The sequence below is a fragment of the Alosa alosa genome, chromosome 21 (assembly GCF_017589495.1).
Source record: "Alosa alosa isolate M-15738 ecotype Scorff River chromosome 21, AALO_Geno_1.1, whole genome shotgun sequence".
Lineage (NCBI taxonomy): Eukaryota > Metazoa > Chordata > Actinopteri > Clupeiformes > Clupeidae > Alosa > Alosa alosa.
In genome coordinates, this window is record NC_063209.1 from 2,967,237 (window position 1) to 2,979,352 (window position 12,116).

The 12,116-nt window shown below is 41.3% G+C and overlaps 2 protein-coding genes across 3 annotated transcripts in view; one reads left to right on the plus strand and one right to left on the minus strand.

The window, feature by feature from the left end:
- Positions 1 to 4,592, minus strand: part of tex11 (testis expressed 11) — a 12,084-nt gene extending 7,492 nt beyond the window's left edge. For both annotated transcript variants that reach the window (XM_048231632.1, XM_048231630.1), the window contains exons 1-12: positions 4,466 to 4,592; positions 3,925 to 4,037; positions 3,734 to 3,818; positions 3,485 to 3,564; positions 3,299 to 3,379; positions 2,935 to 3,054; positions 2,671 to 2,751; positions 1,682 to 1,767; positions 1,053 to 1,110; positions 835 to 930; positions 652 to 733; positions 377 to 455 (exon numbers count right to left, since the gene is read on the minus strand). In XM_048231632.1, coding sequence (XP_048087589.1) covers positions 377 to 455; positions 652 to 733; positions 835 to 930; positions 1,053 to 1,110; positions 1,682 to 1,767; positions 2,671 to 2,751; positions 2,935 to 3,054; positions 3,299 to 3,379; positions 3,485 to 3,564; positions 3,734 to 3,818; positions 3,925 to 4,037; positions 4,466 to 4,493 — 989 coding nt within the window. In that variant the 5' untranslated portion in view covers positions 4,494 to 4,592. The remainder of the gene's footprint in view (positions 1 to 376; positions 456 to 651; positions 734 to 834; positions 931 to 1,052; positions 1,111 to 1,681; positions 1,768 to 2,670; positions 2,752 to 2,934; positions 3,055 to 3,298; positions 3,380 to 3,484; positions 3,565 to 3,733; positions 3,819 to 3,924; positions 4,038 to 4,465) is intronic.
- Positions 4,593 to 7,372: 2,780 nt separating this feature from the next.
- The window catches only part of kdrl (kinase insert domain receptor like), a 44,675-nt gene continuing 39,931 nt past the window's right edge, over positions 7,373 to 12,116 (plus strand). The window contains exon 1 of the mRNA XM_048231464.1: positions 7,373 to 7,946. Within this exon, the coding sequence (XP_048087421.1) occupies positions 7,883 to 7,946 (64 nt within the window). The 5' untranslated portion in view covers positions 7,373 to 7,882. The remainder of the gene's footprint in view (positions 7,947 to 12,116) is intronic.

Consider the following 12,116-nt stretch of genomic DNA (forward strand, 5'->3'; position numbering starts at 1 on the left):
TCCTAACAGGATGTGACACGACACAGTCCTCTCCAGTACCACGTTTTGAGCAGAACTTTTGCCGGACAGCTTCTTTTTGTCTTTCGCCTTGTTCTGCTGGTTTGGATGTAAAATATGACACATATTTAACAGATTCAGTGCGGACAGGGAGCATTCAATGCTATGTGACAATCGCTTGCATGCTGTTAGGACAAGCCGTAAAAAAACGACAACTTAACATAATCTGAGTACTCTCTGAATGCACTGTATAACATGATGCAGATGGACAATACAGGACTATGTCGTGCTACAAGTCGTGCTCCAGTACAATGTCGTGCTCCAAACTGCCACAGAGCTGCAGCTGTCTCATCTGTTGATATGTGAGAGTGTACAGTACCTGTCCTCCCCCATCAGCAGTCTCACGCCACTTAAACACACTTCAAGAGTGACCTCAGACTCCATGAGCTCTGTGAGTCCTGGTAGGAACCCAAAAGGGAAAAAAAAACATGTCAGTTGAACTACAGGAAACAAACAAACACTCACAAACCCTTAAGGTAACATCACAACCCAGCAGGCATGGCACAGGACAAGCCAGACGTGTTCTGCAGTGGTAAACAGAAACAAGCGACCCCTGAACCCCACCGTCAGGAGAGAAAGGCTGCGCTGACTCACCGCCTCTGAGCTGCTCATCGGGAGCGCCGCTCCTCAGCAGGATGCGGATCTTCAGGTACAGTCCAGAGGGAGAGCTGCAGTCCTAGAGCAAACAAGAGCGGTTGACCTCTGTCAAGGCCAGCTGTCTTCACAGTTTAGAGTACTGAAAAGCCAGGAGGGAGTGGGGATGTTTAACGCCGGTACCTTATTGGCTAAGCTGATGGCACTTAGAGCTTTTTCCTTAAACTGCTGACAATCCCACTCAACGTACACTGTTGCAAGGAGCCTCAGTACTTTGGCCTGTTGAAAAAGTTCACAATACATGCAATGCCATCATTTGTCAGATCACTTAGCTATCTAGACTACACCCAAAATGGGCCTGGTTTTCCAAACTGTGCTTAAGCAAAACTGTTTTTTCTTACTTGCACTTCAGATCCTGGCGAATACTTCGCATTCATTTTACCGATGTCATAACTCTGACTGGAGAACACAACAGCAATAAAACCATGACTTTTCACAAAACAAAACATCATATCCCACAGAGTTTGCATCTCATGCCAAGACCTTTGATTAATTCTTAAACTGAAATAGCTACCCGAATGTCTCTCCAATGACAAATATTAATTTTATTTTATAGCCTTTTGTTTGTCAGGAAATAATAAAAAGCAGGTGGCCATTTTGCCATAACAAATACTGATGATAATGACTCCTCTAATAACATTGGGAATATTTCCCTCAGGAATTTGATTGTGTAATATGATCGGATTAATTTCATTCAATCCAAATCAAGCCAACTGTTATGAAATATGTCTGATTACTGCTTGTATGACCACTAAAGAGTCTAACTGAAGTGTGTTTCTAAGGTAGACAGGCTTTCAGATTATTTATGTGGCACAAAGAAATATGGACTAATTACTAGAATGTTATGTACTAGTAAACATACCACACATAAACACCAATAAAATAGGTTGGCAACAAGATACTGTTTTTCCTTTGTGTTTTCTCTGCACTGTGTTCTAACCTGATGCTGGCATTCATCCTCTAAACTCACCTCAACCAAAATGAGCTTTCCTCATATTTCTTTTGATTGTAGGAGTCAACTCCAAAGTTGTAACACATCAGAGACAGATAGCCAGTCTACAAACCAATATGCACTGTATTACTTAAGGTCAAGAATCAACATTGACCAACCTTCCGGAACTTAAATATGTGTGCTATCTAAAATGATATGAAGGACCAACAATTACTTTAATAAATAGCTAAATTAATGATTGATTGAATGAAAGAATACATTAATAAACTAAATAAAAAAGGTATACAGTTTAGTCAGGAAAACGGAATTATTTATTTAATTATTAAATTCATTTATTTATTTCTGCATGTCTTCATGTATTAATTTCTGTATTTCCACATTTCCCTGTCTGTATGTAAATAGGGTGGTTCTGCAACAAGCAGTTAAGATGGGCAAATGTTGTGGGACAAGCTAGCCTGTAAGCTAGTTTAAAAGTGTTAAATGAAAAGCTACAGAGGTCTTGTTGGATCAGTTTTACAGGCTTACATGCAAGCTAGCTACTTTGCCTCACAACACTTGCCCAATGCCTTTCTGAACTGCTTGTTGCAGAACCGCCTGCCTTATTTACATACAAGGAGACATAGGCAAGGATAGGGATAGGTCATAGTTCAGGGCTATGTTTAATGATGTTTTTTTTCTAACAGCTCCTGCTAATTTAAGCCTGTTGCAACCTTTCTTCTCAGGGCACTATCAATTAGAACATAGGCCCTCATCTCATAATCAAAGGATATTTGGACATGGTATATCATGAGCAACTATCATAATCCATTCTCTTAAAGAAAATAGCACACTATGTGCAGGGGTAGTAGTTTGTAACTCTTGTGTTAAAAGGACCCAAGGATATTAACAGTAGAATCCAATTTATCATCCAGTTAATTCAGCAAGAATCATATTTCTATATGGTTGTGTATGTGAATGAAATGGACAGTGACTTAACAGTCTGAGATTGGAGATAATGGGTAAAGTACCTCTTTGGGCAGACGTTGCAGCATCTCTCTACAGCGCTGCATACACGCAACAGCCTCCTGATGTCTTTCCTGAGCGACAGCCTACATTGAGATCAAGGAAGTCCAGATTAAAATTTACTAAAGAGGAAATGAACTCAGTGGACATGACTTCACACTTGTGATGTTTTGTTGTGTTGTGTTTGTTGTGTTGCACTCAGTGGACATGACTTCACACTTGTGATGTTTTGTTGTGTTGCACTGTGTGTTTGTGTTGATTTGGCTTACCGATTCAGCTTGATAAGACAGCACCCGCAGCAGGTCCTTCTCCACATCCGCTTTGGGCATGTTGATATCTGAGGCTCCATCTCCACGGGATATTAATCTGCTGTAAAGTGTCTCCAGGCTCTGTGAAATCAACAGTCACACCAAAGGGGCCACGAGATTAGTGAAAACAGCACTGGCAGACTAAAAAAACCTGAAACCCTTCTGAACAGAACCGCTTCTAATATTTTACAGAAAACTTGACATTGCGGCAAGGAACAATGACACCCTGTTCCGCTGTCTCAGTGGAAACATTTTTCTTTTCTTCCACAAAATACATTCCCCTTCTTCAAATACAGAGACAAGATTAGAGTTACCCTTAGCTTACCTTTACAGCCAGGCCGAGGAACACATCTGCCAATTTGGGATTTTTACAGTCAAGCCATGTCCTGCCAGTTTTGCTTGCCATCTGAATAAGGTGAGAGGATATTATAATTTGGCAAGATAGCATGAGTAATCCTGTTTGATGAGTGTCATTGCATCAGAAGACATAGTTTTTAGAAGGTGAACTAACCAGGATTTGCTTGCGGATGGAGTTTTCTGACGGATTCTCCTGTCCACATGAATGCACCAACTTACACGCCACATGACGCACTAGCAAACAAAGGATTCAAGTTATTTTTTTTCAGTGGATGTGGATGAGGAGGAACCTCAGTGTGGTTTATTAATTTAGGATGAAGCATGTTATGGATGCTGTTGACCATTAATCAACAGCTTAATTATTATTTCTCCAAAGAAAAAAAAAACTGGGGCCAAACGTCACCTTTTGCCCTCTGATGTTCAGTTATTTCTGGGCCCTCTCGCTTTGTCACTGCCCAGTTCCACAGTTGTATGGCTATGTCCTCCATCTACAGAATCAATCAATGGAATATTGACTTAACTTTGAAATACACCTAATATGCAAGTTTTGCTCTCTATGTTAGTTTAGCAGCTTAATGTATTGATCTATTTTACCTGAGGGTCCAGTGGTCCAAATGAATTGTCTACGGACACCTCCTGGAAAAGCTTTTGGATCACGTCATCCACATTAATGTGGCTTTGTTTAACAGTTAGTTGTTCTGCAAGTTCTGGGAAGAGCGGCGACGGAACACATTGTCAATGGCAATTTATAATCATGAGCCAACATGACATCAGAAGAGCAGCATAGCGTTAAGATTAGCTAATGTTAACGTGTAGTAAAATTAAACCGTTTGTTTTCTGTCCAGGAAAAGCAACGTTATAAATTAGCTGGCCCACTTGGCGCTATATTAAAGTAGCCTACTGTTGTAACTTTCTTAAATTATATGATTCACGCAAATGCCATTTAATTTTCAATATAGGCCTACCGGTATATTAACAAGATAAATTAACATTACAGCTCTGGGTTCACTGGACCAGCTAACTTGAGGTTAGCAAATTAACTTCGTCACATCTCGTTCTCATCCAGTTCAGGTAAGTTATAATTTCTACATTTAACAAAACATTATTAATAGTACAGTGTTTAAGGATATACTACCTTTAACAATTGACACTGAGAGCTCCATGTCAGTAAATTATTTTTTTGTACAAACTACGAATACAGATAATGTAACCAGCTAATCACATACATTAAGTCAACCTTTAATCGTGCACGAGACACTCGAGGGATGGCTACCAAGTTTCAAAGCTCGTGCCAGGTCTTCGAGAGGTCATCAGAGGTTTTCTGTGGCCCTGAATTCTTCTCATATTTTACCAAAGAGCCCGAGGCGATCTTTATTCCCAAAACTTAAACCAATATCAATAAACCATTTAACGTGAATTTAATTTCACAAATAATATACATTCCACAACTTAAGAAAATAAAGTATGAACTCCCCTAAAGTTGTGCTTCTGTCAAAGAAACTTTGTTGAAAAAAAAAACTGCTGTTTTTTCCTATGTCCACGAGGTGGCGTCTCTGATTTGGAAATAATCTAGAAAGATCAACGTGAATGTGTTTGCAGTAGGCCTATTACTGCTTTTGCTGAGTGTTTATAAATCAGTTGAGACAATATGTGTGTGTGTGTGTGTGTGTGTGTGTATTTAAGTAAGTTGTTTGTTTTTCCTCTGGCTCTATGTCGAATCACAGGCTCTGAAGATATGCATACAAAATTCCATATTACAGTGTGCCTTAGATCAGGCGTATAGATCCAAAAATGTATTGCATTACAGTATATTCATTTGTCCTCTTCCACCACAGTTGCTGTTTGGTAGTTCTGCACATTACATGAGCAATAACCAGAGTAAACAGAGTTAAATGCTCTGTTTTACAGGCTAAATAGAGTAGGTTACAAGTGCTTTTTCTCAGAGCAATATAATTTACACAGACATTACAGACATTTATTCCTCTCCCTGGTGAAAGTGTTTGTTATATGGATGAACATCATTTTTATAACAAGATTGTATTCTTCAGCCAAAAAAAAGAAATCAACCTGTGCATACAGAAGCGCCTGGGCCCTCCCATTGTGTCCTGCATAGCAGATTCAAAAATAAAACGTCTTAAAAGCCCACTCCTTACGGTCTGCAGCTTCCAGCAATTGTTCTGGCCCGAGTCTTATCTAGCTGCCCTCCTGGCCCATAGGGACAGGGCTGAGCTCCACAGCCTTGCAGTGGGCACAAATAAAAACTTAAGGGAAATTAAATGCTGTTTTGCCAAGCAGATTTTGATTCACAAGCAGTTTCACAATGTTTAATAGGATAAATCTGTGCAGCAGATAGCAGAAGCAGTTGCATTTTTAAACTAGCCTGGGTGTTCCCATGCTGCCTTGCGCGCGATTTGATTCACGCTGCTAAGGCAGCCTGGAGACCATGGAGCAAATTTTCGCCTGAGATAGGGAACCAATCACAGAACAGGGGGGAAAGCAAGACGATGATGAGCTATGCACAGACGCATTTGATAGACATCCGTGGCACCCAATAAACGGATCTGGGCATTTTTTTCAAATACGAGAAAATGAACGTTTGGTTCCCTGACCACGTCTCATTGAGAAGTGGTGGCGTTAGCCAGGCTATTTCTAAACGGCAATTGATGCCCCTATAGGAAAACATGTCATATGCTTCCCTATGGAAAACATGTCATATCCTTCCCTATGGAAAACATGTCATATGCTTCCCTATGGAAAACATGTCATATGCTTCCAAATCTGTGCTTCTGCATGTCTCAGCTTATTGCCCTTGCGCCATCGCTCCTCTTAATGAGTTTTTGACAGCAATATATACAGTCTCCTGCAAATGTGAGCCTTATGTTACCTCTGTGGGCTGACTTATGAAAGATTGTCAAAGTAATCCCTGTTGTAAGACAGTCTAAACCTAAACTGACATGAATAGAAATCCTGAGAGAATAACCTTGAAGTTTGATTTAAAGAGAAAGTATATTTCTCTTTTCTCTAGGGATCTATGGAAAATTGTCTCAAAACCTATACGTCATGCTGACATTTCTGAAAGTGTACAATCACATACATTGGCAAGTACATCAAACTATGGGGTGTTGTTCCCATGAAAAAAATAGCCAAAAAAACGAGTCCTACAGTAACTAAATAAGTAACTGTGTGGAACATGTAATACATGTGTGTTGTGCCATTGTTTAATGGCCCTATGTGTTTAAGTGTTTAAGACATGTTGAATCACACATGGAGCAGGCTATCAAATCTCTCCAGCTTTCCCATGTTTCATATCATGTTCCCACTGAAAGGAAAGTGTCACGCCCTTCACCTTTCAGCTATAGGAGACATTTCCCCCAGTCAGGGGACTACACAGTGGTTATGTATCCATAGGTCCCCTCAGACAGACAGATGTGGTGAAATAGCAGCAGCAGATGTATGTGGATGAGAGTAATCAAGTGTGAAAAAGTCTCCCATTGTACAAGGCGCTATCTGATGAGAAAGGCATAGTCTATTACACATCCGCACTTCATGGGATGTTCCAGAGGGCAGCAAACTCACTGCAGATTGTTTGTCTTGATATAAAACTGTTGTGCATCCTGTTTCCTCTGTTAAAAATAAAAACAGTAAATATTTACCTTAGGTATCTGCTCAGGTATCTGCACGTAAGCTAGTACAATGCTTGTTTACCCTCTTTACCTTTCGATATTTTTAGTTGTCCATTGGAGATATATTCAGAGTTTGGAGGCATTGTTTTAGCACTCAAAAAGGACACTGTTTTGACCCAGTGTTTTAAGCATTGTAGGAACTATCAGACTTAGCCTGAACAGGCTTAAATAGATTAGAACAATCTAAAATATGAGATGTCAAATGAACCCCTAACATTATTTTTGATCCTCATGTTCAGTTCTGTATAGCCTAATAGCCTATTGTGAATGCGCAAGGGCCTTGCAAGTGACGTTGCGTCCTTCCCTTTCCACTATAAAGTGGAAGGGTTGCCAAGAGCGCACATAGAGGAGGCAGCCGAAGAGACTCAGAATTTCCTGTCACAGTGATACACTGTGTGAGTAGCCTAAGCACTGAATGAGACATTTCCCAAATGCCACAGGTTTTAAAATGAGGGAATCTTGGCACTTTTGATATAACAAGAAGAAGAAGAACAACAACACGCTGTACTCCAGAGCTGTTGGAGAGGCTCTTGTTAAAATTCCTCTCGCCCAGTCCCGGGGAGGCAGCACCTGCCTGGGGGACCGGCGTAATTCAGTTGTCGCTATTGGAGAATTCGCCGAATCCAAGGAACGCGCAGATTTTAGAAGTGACTCTTCCTCGCGTCATGGAGTGCACAGACAGTTGCTGAGTCTTAGTACGGTTACTTTCATTTAAAAGGAAGAAGGGGGGAAATCAACGTTTTGTCTACTCAGCAAAGAAGGAACTTATTAGTGATAGTGGAATATAGACTATCACTATCTTGACTGAACGACTGGCTTTGTTGGGCTGCACTTTGGAGTTTATTGGAGAGATTCTCGGAGCCGTCAGAATGACCCCCATCGGCTGCGCCAAACGGTCATTCGTTCTTCTTCCCTGTTTAATATCCCTTATTGGTAAGTGTCAATTATGTAAGTGTGGAGGCATAATCATTGTAGGTTAAACGAACTGTAAACGTGTTTTATGTTGGTTGCATTTGGTTATGTGATATTTTTGGTCTTTTTAGTAGCCTACGTCCACTGAGCGAATTCAGGCATACCTGGATGTAGCCTACGTGATGGCATATATTATTTTATCACAGGGGATGTTTGGATAACATTGGATAGGTGTGGATATGTGTCCATTTAGCCTGCTTTTCATTAGTCATTTTCAATTTCTGAATCTGCCTCACCTCATCATTCCCTTCACCGTCTGTGGCAGTGCGTTGTGATGCAAATTCTATTATATTGTTATTGTCTTGCCTGTTATTTAATACCCTACGGTCTGATGGACTGTTATGGTGCGGAGATGACTTTTTGGTAACATGCTTTCACGATAACTTGATTTATATATCAAAGGAACACCTGAGAATATGCGTTCTGTTCGCGATGCAACAGCGCTTTAATCTGCCCTGCGGCACCTTGCAGTTCTGTCTCAAAGGTTCGCTCTTAAAATAAATGAATTGTAGCATGGCTTGATGGATTAAAACGTTTTGAATGTACTGCTAAACAGTTTAAAATAGTGAATACTTTGATATCATGGTAGCCTATTATAATTATTGATGCGTTGCTTTGAGACTCCATCCAAAGTAAGTAATGAAACATTTGCTCTTTTGTGAGAACTTTATTTGAATCTGTTAACTGGACAATTGTTTTCACCACCAGTAGAACATATTTATTATACAGCTGTTATCACTAACGTCTTTGCTGTGACTGTTTTTTGTACATCATGAAGAGAGAATGCGTGTGTAAATGAATTGAAGAGAAAGTAAATTGTTGTCTCTTGCACACAATCAGCGGGATGTCTCTGTGCAAAACAAGATGGTGTAGAAAAGGTGGATGTGTCTCGGCATTGTGCTGTGCCTTGTGCACACCACAGATATATGTCTTCCTTTCCTTGGCCAAATAAACATCAGCCCCAGTCAGATCCAAACAGAGGAAACACAACCTCCCCCCCCCACCCCACCCCGCGATGGCCTGTCCAGTCTTGAAGCTTTGTCTCCAGTGTTTCCAAGTAGGCTTCCTTCACTTAGTGCAGGCAGAGCGTGGGAAAGACAGTGGGAGGAAGTGGACGGAGGGCAGAAGGCACCCTGGAATTGTTCTGGCCGGTAGAGGTCACAGGAACGTGACACGCTACCTGTGTAAAGATTCCTTCTCCGGGCTTCTTGGCCCCACAGTCAACTTGAAATGTGTGTCAGTCTACAGTCCCCACCTCAAGACAATGGCGGAGAGGAAAGGGAGGCCATTGTGTTCCAAATGGCAAGAGTTGTATGGTAGAGCCATTAGCTATCTAAAATGGAACCTGGGGCAAAGCAGCAGGGTAGGGGCTTGATTGCCAGGCAGGAAATCTGCCAATTAATACTTGCATTCCATATACTTCAGATTATTGAAACACGAGATTACAAGTGTGATTAAGTGCTTTCATTCCCATAACCATCACCGAAAGTGCTTTTAGTATGAGATTGTAGCCTTAGGTGCATGTTAGGGGAGTTTTATTTAGTGGACTGACTGCTTTGTGTATGTTGCGTTTATAGCAGCAGTTCTCACAAATAGGGTTTTTTTTTCTGTCATAGAAAAATGCATAAAATTCATAGAAACTGCAGCATGATCCAGCATCATTATTATTTATGATCTGTGGTTCTGTGGGTATTTTCCCTGGCATGTCATCAATACAATCCTCATGAAAGATGAACTCTGCTAATGAATATAAGGTCATAAGGTCTAGTTGAAGCAGAATGACACAGACTTCATAGTGATTAGTTGGGTGATTAGGTCTTCTCTTCCATTCCATTCCATTCTTTAAAGCCAGGAGCAACAACGATGACAACAAAAAAATGTCTGTTGGTGGCCAAATTGAATAATTTAACATTTCTTCAAATTTGAGGTCAAAATGTTAGTCATTTGTCAGGTATAAACACAATGTGAGTTTTCAGGTCTTTGGCAATGATGTAGTGAATCACAGTCCTCCTCAGCACTCCTACTGCCAGCTCGGCATGTTTAACCAGTGTATCATGGTGTTGCATATGAAAAGAGAACATCAACAAGAGGCTCTGCTAGGTTGTTGTTGAAGGGTTGGATAAATTAATGTATGAAGATAGGAACTCAAGTGTGGAGTCAAGTGGACACATATGCATGATCGAGGGTGAAGAATGCAATTTGGTATCCATGGCTCATGATCATCTCCATGTAGCATTTATAGCTTAACACTGTGAACACTTATAATGAAAGAAAATATATAAAGAATATATAAAGAATATAATGCAGCCTATATTATCAAAGCATTGTGCTCCGTTTCTCAGATTGCCTGGATGCTCCTCCACCTTCAGGTAGTTCAGTATTGTATTACTCTGCCTCACTGTAAATATGTGGACGGCTGACTTCACCTTCACCTCGTCCTTGGATTCCATTTCAATGACCTCAAGCCCCAACCGTGCTGTTGTGCTTGCGCTCCATGGACCTGTGCGCTGTGTTAGCAGCTCCCTGGTGGGGGTGACGCTTTAAGCCATGCTGACTTTAAGGGAACTGGCTTGGGCTGGGAGGCGATAGGCAGAGAGAGGTCAGCCAAGTGCAGGGGTAGCCCATCCCTCAGTGGCGCGGCGGGTCGTACGTGCCGAGTGCACGCAGGCCCCGGGGCCTCGCTGTCATGGTGAGTCCTGCCAGCACCACGGCTGTGTTTTCCTACGGTGAAATATGGCCAGGACTGTTGGTGTTGGCAGATCTCTCATCTGTCCTGCATCTATAGTGCTTGACAATGTTTTGGATTGAAGGGTCCCACTGGAAGATGCTGGGACAGCTTACTTGTTAATAACCTTTTTTGCTCCGTTTTATTGGGACTGTTTTAGGAGGTTTGGTAGAGATGATGACTGTTTCCTCTTCCTTTAGATGTGGCTCTGGTTATAAGCCTGACATAAGTGGTTCTTTATCCTGTGTCATATTGAAATTTCAAGGTGCATCTCTCAACATATGTGAGTTCAGTGGTGTCCTTGAGCCACTGGGCTTTAGTGTATATTGTCAGGGCTTATGGGAATTATGGGATTATTCTGGTTTTATGGATATTCCCAGTATTTCTCACATTCTCCACATACTTTTATCCTTAAATTATATAACCTGATATAACTGTCTTGGCCACCCATTTGGACCAGATGTTGCTGTATATCATATTTTGTTGGGGGCAAAAGGGGGAACATTTTCTGTCATTCTCCAAAAATCAGACTCTGGACTAATAAAATGTTAATTCCCTCCAACTGTTGTCTTAACCTTATTGATGGCAAAGACAGCATTTTGTGGAGGACACTGGAACAAAAGCATATTCCAGTGCTTGAGAAAGTATTATGCTCACTTGGACCAGTAGTAGAGAAAGCATTTTGCACACTTGGAGAAGCAGTAGCAGCCCTTATTTTGGCAGGTGGTCTCCACTCTTTGTTAAAGTTTTAAACTCTTGGCCATAAATCTGCCAAGTGGCTTCTGCTGTTCCATGTGGATTTGTTGTCTGGGCAGTGCAGCCCTATAGGTCTGAAAACAACTCACCATGAAGTATGAAAACAGCACATGTCTGCCCAGTGATAAATGAAAGTGTTCCAAACCTGAAACAGAGCTGGATGAGATAACAAATTGGTCAGCAATTGCTTCTGTAGGCCACCAACAGTGAATGTAGAATTAGATACCCAGGTGCGGCTATGCAAAGAGAAGAATAGCTGTTCAGTTGAAATGAATTTGAAGGATCACCTTGACCTTGCAGTAAGACAAGTCAGATGTCCAGTAGAGGAAGGGTTGCGGGTAGTTTAACTGGCAAGGCCAAGTTTAGCTGAACTGTCCAGTCACTGGACATGAAGTGTATTATAACCGAGATGAACTACTGGTAATAGAGCCTAATGTTTTACACACTTCGGCCATTCTTTTTGTCCCTTCCTTTAAATAAACAACCTAGAAATGCTCTGTCAAGCCTTTTGTTCTTTGAATCTGAGTCATAGCATCCTGGTTGATTGGGAGCTCCAAGGTTATGTGAGTAAGTGTGAAAAAGATGCGTTGCTCCCCCCTCTGCCCCCCCCTTCCTCTAGAGACAGTCTCACTGGTACAGTACACCGTGCC